Raw genomic sequence first — 14755 nt, forward strand, 5'->3', positions numbered from 1 at the left:
TAGCTTAAACAATTACACTATATATGTATACTTACGTACCTTTTTAACCAACTCACAAATTATTTGGATGTACTAGAAATTGGTAAATTCATTTATTGATCTTATAGATTAATCGACCCTATATTGTTATAGTCTGCAATTCGTGTAAAATGCCCAAGTCATCTGACCTTAACGCGATATCTTCTGTTATATCCCCGTAGCATTTCCAACTTCTCTCTTTTAACCAAAGAAAATCATGAAAACCAAACGCCAAATGTTATTTTACCGCATTAATTTCTTCTCAAATAATAATAATAATAATAATAAGAATATTAGATGTGTAAGAAAATCAACAACGGATCGCTGGTACCGCGCTTAATGAAATAAATTTTCTGTATGTTGAGGAAAGTAGCCAGTTTAGTGTGAGAGAGCTTTTATTCAACACCATCGATAGTTAGTAAATTTAATCAATAGAAATATATACAGTTCAATTGATATTGAACTTATTCTATTTTACTGATACATTCCTACAATAACGGAAAGACCAAGTGCGATAGCATTGCAACTTACTAGAAGCTTATACTCTTTTTTTGTTTTGTTTTGTTTTTTGTCTTTTGAAGGAACGTTATATCTCATATCTTCATTTGGATTTCTATTATAGATATCTCGAGTTTGAATATTGCATTTTACATTTCCACATTCACTCTCAAGCATACATCTTTATCTTACTACATCTGTGGACTAAATACTTAATCTAACGTGGTACAACTTTTTTTTTTTTTCAATACAAGATTTGTTTATTATATTAGGCAATCGAAGGTTCATTTAGCATTCTATCCCCACCATTCGACCTCCATTCCAACACACTAAAAATGGCATCTCCGACTAAGTTTCAAATGAGATCTCCACTGAAGGAGACTGATGCTAATATGAAGCATTTGGTTCACCCTACTAAGAAGCGTCTCATAGATCAAATTGACATCATTGATGTAGATGAAAAAAATCTACTCAATGAAAGCAACAGTAATAGGAACGATAATGACAATGATAATGATGATCATAATAGCATTAATAATGAGAATATCATTGATGATAACGAAAGGGAACAGATCAACAATGATGATAATAAATACCGTAATACTACACCCGAGAGGCGTCGACAAGTAACTGATTATTTGGTAAAGAGACCTAAGATAGAACGTGCTAGATCCATTGAAGGTGCAGTTTTGGTTAGTAAGAAAACGGTGTTGAAAGCCATTGAACCAAAAGTAACGCAGAAGGATTTATTAGAATGGCAAAATAATTGGAAGAAAATAATGAAATACGATTCTAAAATTTATTTTGATATCACTGAGGATCCCGAAACTACTATTCCACAGAAGAGAACTTTAGACAAGAAACAGGAATTACTTAAGAGAGGATTCCAATCCTTGGGTGCTAAGATTACCTCCTTTTTTGATAATAGCGTCACCATTGTTATCACTAGAAGAGATACTAATAATATGGCATTTTTAAATTCCAATGATATACTGAGACGCGCGAAGAGACATTATATGAAACTATGGATGTATGAAAAAGCTTCACGTTTCTTAGGAAATTTGGATGTTGACCTTGACGAAATTGCAAACACTTATAATTCAAACACGGCAACGACAACATTATCTAATTTATTACAAAATGAAAAACTTTATGGTCCAAATGATAGAGATCCCAGGACCAAAAGGGATGATACACATTATTTTAAATATCCGCATGTTTATATGTATGACCTTTGGCAAACATGGTCACCTCTAATTACATTAGAATGGAAATATTCAGCAGTACAAAAGAAAAATGAATTACCATATCCGATAGTAAAAGGTGGTACATTTGGTAGATGTCCCTTTGTTGGTGATAGAACGTGTAATGAAAATGCATATAAACGGGTTGTTAAACGTTATGCACGTGATAAATTAAACAAGAATTACGCTATTAAGTTACGTAAACTTTATCAAACACAGGCTACTCCTTACCCCGTAGCAGATGAGGATGTAATTTTTCTACCTCATGAACAGTGTGATTCGAAATCCATATATTACCGATGGCAAATGCTTAAAAAGGGTATCGAGGAACCTTCTGAAATATCGTTCGAACGTGACTTAGATAATTCCAATAACAGTCCTTCCGGAGATTCAAAGAGAGGAAAATCGGAAGGACAAAATATGAAAATTACAGAAGAAGGTGCATACAAGGTCCAATCAAAGGATAACTTAGTATTCGATTCTTCTAAAAACATGATTGTTGCATTAGATACACCAAGCACCAAACAGGTGGAAACATCTCATTTTCCAAACAAACCTGGTGTGTACAAGGAACCTCCAACGCCTAAGTTGAAGAGACCAGTTCTTGCTTCGTTTACAAGACAAGACACGGAAGATTATTTTCCAGATGACCTTTGCAACTCAAAGAGACAGTCTCATATTAATTACGAAATAAAAGCAAGTGGTGTTCATCAATCAAATGATGTTGCGACATCTTTTGGTAATGGTTTAGGACCTACAAAAGCTAGTGTTATGAGTAAGAATATTAAAACTTTAAGCAGATTTGTAGTCGATAGGAAACTAACTACACCAAGTACAAGAAAATTGGGAACTGGAAAATTATCTCATTCACAGCTACTTAACGAAAACAATGCTGTAGAAACTATCAATGACAAGAAAGTCCTGATGTCCAAAACTGCTAGTCATAGTAATGACACTAATCTTAAGGATGACGCTACAACTGCACAAAGTGTGAAAGTTGAACGCACAATTACAAATAATCAGCCTCCTAAGGCTCCAGTTTCACAGCCAAAAGTGGTGCCTAAAAATTCAGGATATTGCGAAAATTGTAGAGTTAAGTATGATTCTTTAGAAATCCATATCCAATCGGAGAAACATATTACTTTCGCTGATAACTCTATGAACTTCGAGGCTATCGACACCTTAATTGGCAAATTAAAATTTCAATTTTAAATTATCATAAAACACCCATGTTACAACCAATAAACTTGCATAACTTCATTTTCTCTCTATATAATACTATTTAATTTTATCTTTATTACTATTAACATTTCACTAAAACGATATAATAATAAAAATGAAGAAATAAAAAGTTTAATAATCTTGATAATGTTATAAATAGTTCCACACTTTCGAATGTTACGGGATTACGCAATATAAAATTAAAATTTTGACTATTTCTAAGTAGTTCGATAACTTAATATGTACATTAATTTATACTTCGAAAATATTTATTGAAATATGCCATTTCTAACCACTTTGTTCTGAATCGTTTTCCTGTACACTATATCTACAGTTTGTATCCCATCCAATTGCAGGTTTTGAATTGTAAGGCTATTGTTTTCATTTATACCTCAATATGGAAACGACGGAAAACAATATTTTAAGAAAAAAGAAACCCCTCCATTGTTGGTGTATTCATTGTATGTAAATTCCTTAAAGACGATTTGTCCATTCTTGACATTGTGTAATATGTCATATTAACACTCTTTACTATAATTGTATTGTTTCTAGTTCTGTTTAAGAATAATGTTAAACAATTGTTGTTGTTTTTAGAGATTGGTGTCACTCGAAATTTCATCCAAAATATTATCGTAGTAATTAAATAAACTATACCAAAATTGAGAAAGTACGAGCTTAATTATATAGCAGGTTCTTTACCTCCTTCACCTTTCATAATTCTAATGAGGTTTCTTTCTTTGTTCTTCTTCATATTTTTACTGTGTATTGATGAAATAGCGGTACATAAGCTTATCGAAATATAATAGATATACCCAATATATTGTGGCTATTGAACGTTTACGGACATTTTCTAGCCTTTTCAGGAGTTTTGAGATATGGTTGCTCTTCTCATTATAAAACATGGATATCAAATATTTTTTATGATCTGTTTATTTAACCCTCAGATATATATTATTTATTTATTGTTCATCAATCGTGGATGCGGAAATTATTTTGCACAAATTGTATTGTTACAACATGAGATAATTTTTATAATAATACATAAATTAAATCCAGACATCCTCCATGACTCGAAACTCTCCCAATTGAACAATATAATATGCATGCAGCCTTGTTCAATGCACTTATAACTTCCGTCTTAAATAAAAATGTTGATTGTGATGAGGCAATCGAAACCCCCAGGGTTTGACACATGGCTAAAATTATTTTTACCCGTAATATTCATCATTATTTTTACCAAAAACACTCAAACATTCGACAAAATTTCTTCCTTACTCTGTACAAGATATTACAATTGAGATAACGGATTAAAATATGACCTCTGTGTGTTTAATTCAGAATTTCTTTAAAAACAAAATCTTTTATAGTACATTCGGGGATTTGAAAACACGAAAATATGCCTAATTTTTTATCCTAAAATGCAACTCAATGAAGAACTCAGCCAGTTATCGATACCATTTTATATTAGTTCCGGTATTTAATGTGTTGCTCAGGAGCAAAAAGAATCAATGAAATTTCCGACTTATTAACAATTTACTGACACTGTCTCTCTTAGTCTTAATTCACTAATTTTTAAATTATGCATCAGTAGTGCAGAGCATGAAACGATAGGACTGGTATAAGAATATACACGACGTCCATATGTAGTTTTAAATTATCTTACGTTTACATTGATAGAAAAAGAGAAAGAAAATTATTATCTTATTAATGGAATATTATTATATGTGTTAAATATGGGAAACGTATTATTTTTCAGCATTAGTTGAATTGGTGTGAGAATGGGTATGCATCATATTTTTAATTGAGAAAATGCAACCATGCTGTGAGATTTTATCACCTTTGAGGTTAGTAAAACAAACTAATTGTTTAGCAGTTGGTTTCTTTGATGAAACCTCACCGCTCGGTAGCAAATACTTACCTTTCCCGAACTTAAAATGCATTTTTAAATGTCTTAGCATGTTGGACCTTGCATTGAATAATTTCTCACATTCTAAGAACGGACATACGTAAGGTTTCTCACCTGAATGTATGTTCATGTGGGTGTCTAATGTAGAAGGACGTTGGAAATTCTTCCCGCAGATTTTGCAACAATGGGTACCACCCTTAGGTGAAGTTGCTTTAGGACTACTGTCTTTATTATTCGTGGAAGGAATTGTACTATTTATAGCCAATTTAGCGTCATTATAATTTTCACAACTTTGATTAAGTGGGTATTTCGGTTCAGCTATTGATAATGAGGGAGAACATTGGGAAGAACTTCTGGATAATGAGGAAACTAACGTTGATGGTGAATTAGTTGTATTGTTCTTTAAAGATATAGTTTTGCAATTTAGTAAATAATCTTGAATATTTTTTGCATTGATGTTAGAATGGGAAGAATCTCGGGAGGTTTTCCCAATCTTGTTATGTAGTGAATTTAAGTAAAGGGCTTCATCGGATAGTAAACTTGTTGTAGAAGAGTTATGACGAAAACTTATGTTTGAAGGGGAAGAAAGATCTATAGGCAATAAAGGGGCCAATTGAATCTTTTGTTCATTACAAATTTGATGAGGACAATTCTCAGTTTTGCATTTTGCATATGAGGAAAATAGGTTAAAATTTCCGTCAGAATAAACTTTACCTACCTTTTCTAAAGGGCAATTTAATAAAAGGCTGCGTTTATTCGAGACGATATTATTTTCGGAATTTTTAATTTCTGGTGTTACGTTGTCATATAGGTTAACAAATATATTTGAAAAAAACGGTGTTGTTTCGAAATTATCACAGAGATTATTGGGCTGGATATTATCAAAATCATTAGCAGTTGATTTTTGTACCTGGTTACCAAAAGGAGATTGTGGAATCATTAATGATAAAATTACGTTTGATTTAATTTTCTATAATTAGAAAGTTAATATGCTTATAGGATGGTTAAAATTTGATATAAAAAATAATGTTACAAGTTGTGGATTGTCTTTCTTTTAAAGAATTGTATAACTAATAGCATGTATTTATTTTAATTTCGAATTTCGTTTATAGTTTATGTATTGTAGCTAAAGTTAAAGTTATCAACAATAAGGGGATAAAGTGTTTAAGGGTTTGGGAACTTTGAAGGAAGTAATTGAAAAAGTTTGTTACTACAATCTCAAAATGCTAAGATTCTAGATCATCATACTTCTATATATATATATATATATATTCCCTTGCATATCTAAATTATTATTCTTTTTTTTAATATATTTCAATAATTATAATTTCTTGTTTGATAATGCAATTACTTAACAAACAGGAGATTTTCTTTTCATAAAAAAATTACGTTAAATTATTATGGTTGTAACTTTATTACTAAGAATATATGATATTAGAGAGAGGGAACTCAGAAGGTTATCTGCATAAGCATAAACTGCTGTACCTATTAGTTGTTTGTGTAAGCAATTCTAAAGGACACTTTGGTAATTATGCAGCAAAAAAAAGAAATATAAACAAATAAACAAATAAATAAATAAAATTAAAGATTGAAGAAGTGAAAGAAGAAGTTAGTTCATAAGCATTCATATCTTGTTGTACACTAAATTAAATATATATTATGCACTCCAGGGGCGGAGCAAGAAAGTGACAAGTCAGGTATCTATCTATCTATTCTATATGCACGAAGTCAGAAGAAGATGAAAAAAATTTGGATATTTATTGTTCATAATTTTTTGTTTGGAATCAAGGTAGAAAGATAAAAAACGCGTTCAAAAGAAGGCAGAGTTGCCCTCTATTTATTAGAAATCAATTCCAGAATTTTAATGATGAAAAAAATAGCAACAAAAATTTATTTAAGGTTTTACAGTAGGTTGTCGAACAATTCAATTTTTTCGTTCGTTCTTTCTTTTTTTGATCTATTCTTGTGTAATCCAATGACTATTAAAAGAACTTATGTTATAGGAACTGTCTATCATAAGAAATAAAAAAGAAATGCCGAAATTTTTTGAATTAAGGTATAGTTTTATTTTTGAGGATTTTCATGTTTTACTGACTTGAACGTTGAAATATATATTCGTATTGTATTTTTTAGAACAAGGTTCAAAGACTTAATGAAAGAAATGAACTGCATATTAGACTGAGTAGATTGATACAATTCAGATATTAAGGTTAAGAGAAGTACGAAAACAAAAAATAGTTTAAACTTAAAGGATTACGTGCAAGGAAGGGACTGTATGATCTCGCAACAATCATAACCATAATAACAACATCATTAATCGCTAAATGTAAGAAAAGTTAGAAGAAACTAAATGAATTCAACTTTAATGGAGTCAAAATAGATTGTAGAAATCGTGATCATTTATTTATTCTCAAGGATTAATTATGGCAGAATCAAAGTTTATATTCATGCTCAATTACTTACCGTTTGCACTAATATCAGATTTTGTTCTTTAGTCTCACACTTTGAAGTACCAGGGGTTTTCAATGAAAGCAAAAAATAACAGGGGAATATTTGTGGAGAGAGTATTTCTCTTTTAACAAAAAGAGTTTTTGATTGATAGTATTATTTTCCTCTGGAACTTGGTCTACCAAACGGTACAGGCAAGAATCAACAATTCAAAGTAAGAACAAAAAAAACGTTTTTACTCTTTAATGAGATGAAGAAGAATTAGGATTCTTTCGTCATTAGAAAGTTTAATATATAGAGAGTGTGTGGGGGTGTTTGTTTACTTGTTTATATGTTTCCTGTATTGATATTATTCAATTTAACCAAAATATTATATTACTTCCAATATGCTTATTATTGTCATTGCTAATTTTTTGTTTCAGGGCACTGCAGCTCCCCATATTTTTGCATTAATATACAGCACTTTCTGGGCCGCTGCATTGATAACACATCTTAAAAAAATGAAATACAGTTTTCATTTGTACGGAAAATCATTAGAAATTCTATGCATCAATTAACGTAGAGACCGAAGGTTTCATGAGGCAATAAATCTTGAATTTGAGTGGGATGTTTAAAGTAAGTAAATTTGGGCGAGAAACTTCGAAGAAGAAGTTTTGAACGCGTGGGTGATTGACTAGGGTTAGGAAGATAGAGTTTGCTAAAAAGAAGAAAAATTCGAAGTCTTCCTTAACAGGATGATTAAGATATGTAACAAAAGAACTGTTCACAAAGTACGGAAATTATTTCAATAAACCTACCTCATTCTACTACTATCACTTTGTATTTTGCTGTTCTATATTCAACATATACAAAAATTATTATCAACCCTTTTCTTTTTTCAATATTAGAATCATGATACGAGCATATGAACCACTAGTGCTATTCCAACTTTGAATATCAATAAACAAAACAAAGTTTGAGAAAATTTTAAACCCTCTTGGCAAAGTAGTGAATGTATTATGTCCAAGGGGAAAGTAAATCAGAATGATCTCAATTTTTTGATACACCCAATGGAAGAATTGAAAAAATATAATGTTAAAGAACCCCAAAATCTATTTTTCAACTTTAATTAAAGTTTTAATTTTTAAACAGTTCCAGTGGTTCTGTTTCTATAATCATAATAGTAGTTCGTGCTAACTTTTTTGTTCTTCTTTTTTGAATTACTACTGCGATATAGTATTCGGAGTATTATACGAAGAACAATCAATCTTAGTTCGTTTAATAGTCAAACTTTACATAGAATTACTAAGTACGTTTAGGTGTTTCTTTTTCTTTTTTCTTTATTTTTGATTCTTCTTAGATAGTTACATTCTTCATCGTTTGAAATCTTTAAAAAGAAAATGCAACAAACATTAACAAAAAGATTTGATTATCAAATAAGAAAGTTGGTCATTTGAATTTTACATAATATCCTTATAATGAAACATTATGTTCGCCTCCATCTTTTTTTTTGTTCCTCCATATATTTAATGAATCTACGTCGTTTGTACTCCAGATGTTACCGTAAACTTTATTATTATGTAATGTATAGTTAAGTTGATGACTTCCCTTTGACCTGTGTCGGCTGTTAAACGTTATTTTATAATTTTCTAGTATTTGGTTACACAATGGTAAAGTTTTAGAGAAGACTCTGAAGAATAAGCAAATTACGTTGGGAACTTTACACTGATTTACTCTCCATATAATTCATAGTAATTGAGTTTGATTATTTATTCAAGAAAAAATATGTTTTAAACGTCTGTGTATGTTGTCGTTTAGGAATAAAATAATATATTTATAATTTCTTTAACAGATAGAATACTTCTAGGTCATGAAATCTCCAAAAGTCAAATTTTTTGCATTCATCTTAAAGAAAAAGAGAATATTTTAGCAGTTACCATTGCAAGTGGTAAATTTCTGCTTTAGAAACGTTGCCCATCCCCCTGTATGCATACTTTTCTAAAGGTTGCTTCAACATCTCTGCGGTGGATATATCGTTCTTGTTCTTGGAGTAAAACCAAAAAGAAGAAAGTTTTAGTATTGATAATTAATACTTGTATGAGAGGGTGAAATATAACTAACCCCCATAAAATGTTATGTTAAAGGAATTAATAGTTTAAACATATTAATCATAGTTTATTCTTTATCTTTCTTTCACTTAGAAAAGGGGTGCCTGTCGCGTCAACCTAATTTTTTATTGTATATATGTTCCTTTTAAAGTAAAATTATCTTAAAATGGACATTTTATTGCTCAAATCGGTCATTTGAAGTGAAAAGAATGAAGATGAATCAAATAAGAAACAATAATTAAAGAACAAACTTTGATGTCACAACTGGTCAACAATTAACAAAACTTAAAACAAAATCAGGTGTTGTTAAAGGATATATATTGGTTTATTATCTCGCTTGAAAAGCCTATGTAGTCACATTATACAAGAAGTGACTGAATGTTTGTATAGCTAACAGTGTTTCAACTGTCATCTAGAAAAGAGTATACTGTTATATCTGCGAACTTCATTTGTAGTTTCGCACATTAATGTCCTACTTAATAATAATATAAAACTCATTATGTGAAGTAATGTATTTTTTTAACTTTTTTTTGTTTACTGGTTGTGTTATGAGTAGACAGTTGAAATCTTGACATGATCTTTTTGGTTAATATTTTTTTTTGTGATACAAACACTTTGGATGATAGTATACAGTAGTAGTCCAGAAGAAAAAAAACATTAACCTAGTGGAAGAATAAATAAGCAATTTACAGGTGTGTTTAGAGTATTCCCCTCGAACTGTTTCAGGAATTTTATTCGTTTCTTATTTGCTTTTCTTTGTCAACAAACATTAATCAATTTTGTTATCCGATCACCCGGATGATAAAACAACAACAATAGCATTCATAGTAATGTTAAATAGATGGAAATGGAACTATCAACAGAATATTCTTAATAAAGTTCCCCCTTTAATCTGAAAATTCGCTGTAAGATCGACTAACGAATAATTCACTTCTTCCTATAATTTTCATCCAACACATTAAAGTTTTTTTTCATGTGAATCTAACAATTTTAGGTTTTCCAAGACTTAAAACTTTTTCCCCATGACTTTCTGTGTTTTTTGTTCTTTTATTTTAAAAAAAGTTCGAAATCTTTGTTTTCCACAATTTTCTGCGCATAATGGGGCGCTTGGACAGTGGCAGAAGAAATTCTTGCTTTTTGTCGTTCTACATTTGTTTCTCTGATTTGTTTTTTACTAACCGTATTTCACCGGTTAGTAAAACAAAACTCCGTAATTAGAGATGCCTTCTCTTTGTCTTAATCATTTTGATGAGTTAAATCAAATAAAATATATGTGGGGGTAGGAGTGGAAGACCGTAGGTTTATAACAGAAACGTTATAACCTCAGAAGACTGAAGAGAGAAGAGATAGAGAACAGGTGAAGTAAGCATCGTTCTTTTTGGCAATGTAATCACAGATATATTGAAATATAACCATATTTACCACATGTTAGGATAAAAAAATACCCAAATTAATTGAAGAGCATTGAGGTAGCTATTCTGGATAAACAGTCACACAGACAACCTTTAATAAATACGGATCAATATGTTCAGTTTTGAATAGAGAATGTTATTTTCTGCATATTTCAATATCGAACAACATTTGAATTCAATTTTAATTTTCGAAATATCATATAGTTACATACTGCAAGAAATGATGTATCTGTATATACAAATACATTAGATAATAATGAAAATAATAGCAAAAATATTCCAAAACTTTTCTTTCTTGGCGACATTCCAGTATATTAATCGTATTTCTCAGTATAATAACTAACAGATCTGTCTGTTATTCTACCGTGCTGTCTTGCGCAAAAATTCAAGATTCCCCTTTAATAAATAACATAATTTTGCTGACCACTAAGTCAATCTTGGTAGAGGAGACGGAATTTGCACTAAACTTATCAATAGACTAGCGAGAAAATGTTTATGGAAAAAAATAAAAAAGAAATAGGAATTCTGCATATCTTGGTGATCACGTTCTAAAGTATTTGATTTTTTCCGTTATTTTCAGTGACTATTCTTATATAATATTTGAAGTGTGATGTTCGCATTTTTTCGAAACCCTAGCATAGGTATACCGAAACAGAAAAAAGAAAGTTCAATTTTCAAGGTCGATTTTATTAGCTTAGTTTTTTCCCTTTCCCCATTATTTTTTGTTTTTCCTTAGTAATCATGTGTAATTTAACTATAAACTCTTCGAACGATATATGAAGGTAAATAACTTTTGAACTTTATTTTCTGTTTCATAACGTGTATATATATGTGTTGTTCTGTTTTGTTAAAGTCCATTATAAAGAGTTGTAATTTACATACATTTATATAACCTCGAAATATAATAGACATAATATATTGAAAAATTATGGATCAAGATACAGAATCATTTAGAGATGATGAAAGTTCTATATATATGGAAGATGGTTCATTTTGGGAAAGAACGCATAAACCAAGACTAATTATTTTAATTAGACATGGTGAAAGTGAATCAAATAAGGATAAAACGATTAATGAAAACGTTCCAAATCAATTAGTAGCGTTAACTGAAAAGGGATGGGCACAAGCCCATCATGTTGGTACTGAATTATTAAGAATTTTAAATGTTGAAAATAGAAAAGTGGCCAATGACCTTTCCAAAAAATATAATATGTGTGAAACAGATTGTGGAAAATTACCATTAATTAATTATCAACCATTGAATAAAAGTGTTGATAAAAATATTGTATTTTATACGTCACCATATAGAAGAACAAGAGAAACGTTAAAAGGTGTTCTAAACGTTCTTGATGAATATAATTTACGTAATGCGAATGTTGCTACATGTCCAGATTATGAATATAAACCTAATGGTAGACAAAAATCTGCCATTTGGCCATCACCAAATCATAGACCAAGCGGTGAATATGAAAATGATAAAAGTACACATCGTATAAGTAATAAAATTCCAGGTAAAACTTATATAAAATATAGAGTAAAAGATGATCCAAGAATTAGAGAACAAGATTTTGGTAACTATCAAGATGTCAACAATATGCAAGACGTATTAAAGAAAAGAGCAGCATATGGTCATTTTTTCTTCAGATTCCCACAAGGGGAAAGTGCCGCTGATGTTTATGATAGAGTAGCAAGTTTCCAAGAGACAATGTTTAGACATTTCCATGAGAGGCATTCAAATAAACCTCGAGATGTTGTTGTATTGGTGACTCATGGTATATATGCAAGGGTATTTTTAATGAAATGGTTTAGATGGACATATGAAGAATTTGAATCTTTTACTAATGTACCTAATGGTTGTATGATTGTGATGGAATATGACGAAAATTTAAGACGATACGTATTAAGAAGTCAACTACCTAAATGGAATATACTGGAAGAATGATTAGTAGTTACAATTAGAAAGTAAATTAAGACTGTATATTAAAATAAGAAACATTTTTACAAATATATATAAATATTTAAGCATCAAAAAAAGCATTATTATTGATATGAAACGGTTTAAAAAGCTATAGTTAATTAATTGATTAATTTTTAAGATTCAATGTTAAGGGTTCATCCATTTCATACCAAAAGAAATAAAAAAAAAATTAGTTTACATAATATTAATAGGCACAACCCCGAGTAAGATACTAGTACATAGAAACTGCTATATGAAGAAAAGACAAATAAAACGTATTACCCTCTCTCTATCATTTATTTATTCTGTTTTCTGATCTCGGCTGTTACGCTTCAAAGATTTTGAAATATTTTGAATTTCACGCAACTTCTTCTATTCGTTTGGAGGACCCACACACCATAGCTTCGCCTAAAATATATACACAAGTAACTAAGAGAACTACGTAAAAAAATTCGTAACTACTGCTGGGGAAGAAAAAGGGAACCGCGCTGCTCCAGTATATTATATTGTTGGTGGGTTCACACAGTAGACAGACAGGGATAATCGCATATTTTATGCATTTTTCTTAGTGTATATGGTTTATAGGAAATGTCAACGTTGCAGTTGTGTATAATAACTAATTACCGCACTTAGGAAGCTAAATTGAATATTATGTTACATACCAAAAAAAAATATGCTGTCGTCTTGTGGGTTTCGTTGAAAAGGTATCACGGTAGCCAATGTACAGGCAAATATTTATTGATTAGGATAATTATTTTTGAGAGACTTTATTGTTAAACTTGAATAGAAAAGAAGCTATCATCAATTGATGATATGTCTTTTAATTAATTGTATGTGGTTATTAATTTATTGTGTACTAGTCTTTCTTTCACAGTTTTTTCTTTATTCGTCTACTTGTTCTTGGTTTATTAGCATTTGCAAGTAGAAGTTAAACCAGCGACTACTTAATAATATTCATGTTTTGATGTGCAACGTTTCGTACTGGGTTTTTTTCATCGTAATGTATTTTTCTTGGTTTTGTTTATTCAACTTTGAATGAAAATAATATATAAAAACAAATGATATGTAATCAATTAATTGAATTTTAAGAAATATATTTTCCTTTCATTATGTACTTTTTGTTTTTGTTAATTATATTTTCTTCTTCTTATCTTCTCTTTTTGAAAGAAATCGTACATCTTTTTTACTAAAGTATAACATAATAATATATCAAAAATGGCTAGACAATTCTTCGTCGGTGGTAACTTCAAGCTAAACGGTTCCAAGGCTTCCATTAAGGAAATCGTTGAAAGATTAAACTCTGCTTCTCTATCCAAGAACACTGAAGTCGTCATCTGTCCACCAGCTGTCTACTTAGACTACGCTACTTCTCTAGTCACTGCCCCAACTGTCTCTGTCGGTGCCCAAAACTCTTACAACAAGGCTTCTGGTGCTTACACTGGTGAAAACTCCGTTGAAATGATCAAGGACGTTAACGCCAAGTGGGTCATTCTAGGTCACTCTGAAAGAAGAACCTACTTCCACGAAGATGACAAGATTGTCGCTGACAAGACTAAGTTCGCTCTAGACTCTGGTCTAGGTGTTATTCTATGTATCGGTGAAACTCTAGAAGAAAAGAAGGCCGGTATCACTCTAGATGTTGTTAAGAGACAACTAGACGCTGTCATTGCTGAAGTTAAGGACTGGACTAACGTCGTCATTGCTTACGAACCAATCTGGGCTATCGGTACTGGTCTAGCTGCTACTCCAGAAGATGCTCAAGAAATCCACGCTTCTATCAGAGAATACTTAGTCGCTAAGCTAGGTGCTCAAGTTGCTGCTTCCACCAGAATTCTATACGGTGGTTCCGCTAACGGTTCCAACGCTGTCACCTTCAAGGGTAAGGCTGATGTCGATGGTTTCCTAGTCGGTGGTGCTTCTCTAAAGCCAGAATTTGTTGACATCATCAACTCCAGAGATTAAAA

General features: G+C 30.9%; 4 protein-coding genes across 4 annotated transcripts; 3 read left to right on the forward strand and 1 right to left on the reverse strand.

Moving 5' to 3' along the window:
- Nucleotides 1–851: 851 nt before the first annotated feature.
- Nucleotides 852–2972, forward strand: DBF4 (protein serine/threonine kinase activating protein DBF4; the record flags this gene model as incomplete). Its single annotated transcript, XM_041549213.1, has 1 exon — nt 852–2972. The coding sequence occupies one exon, from the start codon at nt 852–854 to the stop codon at nt 2970–2972; it is 2121 nt and encodes a 706-aa protein (XP_041405147.1).
- Nucleotides 2973–4726: 1754 nt separating this feature from the next.
- Nucleotides 4727–5827, reverse strand: KABA2_02S11968 (C2H2-type zinc finger protein; the record flags this gene model as incomplete). Its single annotated transcript, XM_041549214.1, has 1 exon — nt 4727–5827. One exon carries the CDS (start codon nt 5825–5827, stop codon nt 4727–4729), a length of 1101 nt encoding a protein of 366 aa, XP_041405148.1.
- Nucleotides 5828–11762: 5935 nt separating this feature from the next.
- On the forward strand, nt 11763–12776 carry DET1 (acid phosphatase DET1; the record flags this gene model as incomplete). The annotated part of the gene is made up of 1 exon (XM_041549215.1): nt 11763–12776. One exon carries the CDS (start codon nt 11763–11765, stop codon nt 12774–12776), a length of 1014 nt encoding a protein of 337 aa, XP_041405149.1.
- A 1230-nt stretch (nt 12777–14006) lies between these two features.
- On the forward strand, nt 14007–14753 carry TPI1 (triose-phosphate isomerase TPI1; the record flags this gene model as incomplete). The annotated part of the gene is made up of 1 exon (XM_041549216.1): nt 14007–14753. One exon carries the CDS (start codon nt 14007–14009, stop codon nt 14751–14753), a length of 747 nt encoding a protein of 248 aa, XP_041405150.1.
- Nucleotides 14754–14755: the final 2 nt, after the last annotated feature.

Source organism: Maudiozyma barnettii, assembly GCF_903064755.1.
Source record: "Maudiozyma barnettii strain CLIB 1767 genome assembly, contig: KABA2_02, whole genome shotgun sequence".
NCBI lineage: Eukaryota > Fungi > Ascomycota > Saccharomycetes > Saccharomycetales > Saccharomycetaceae > Maudiozyma > Maudiozyma barnettii.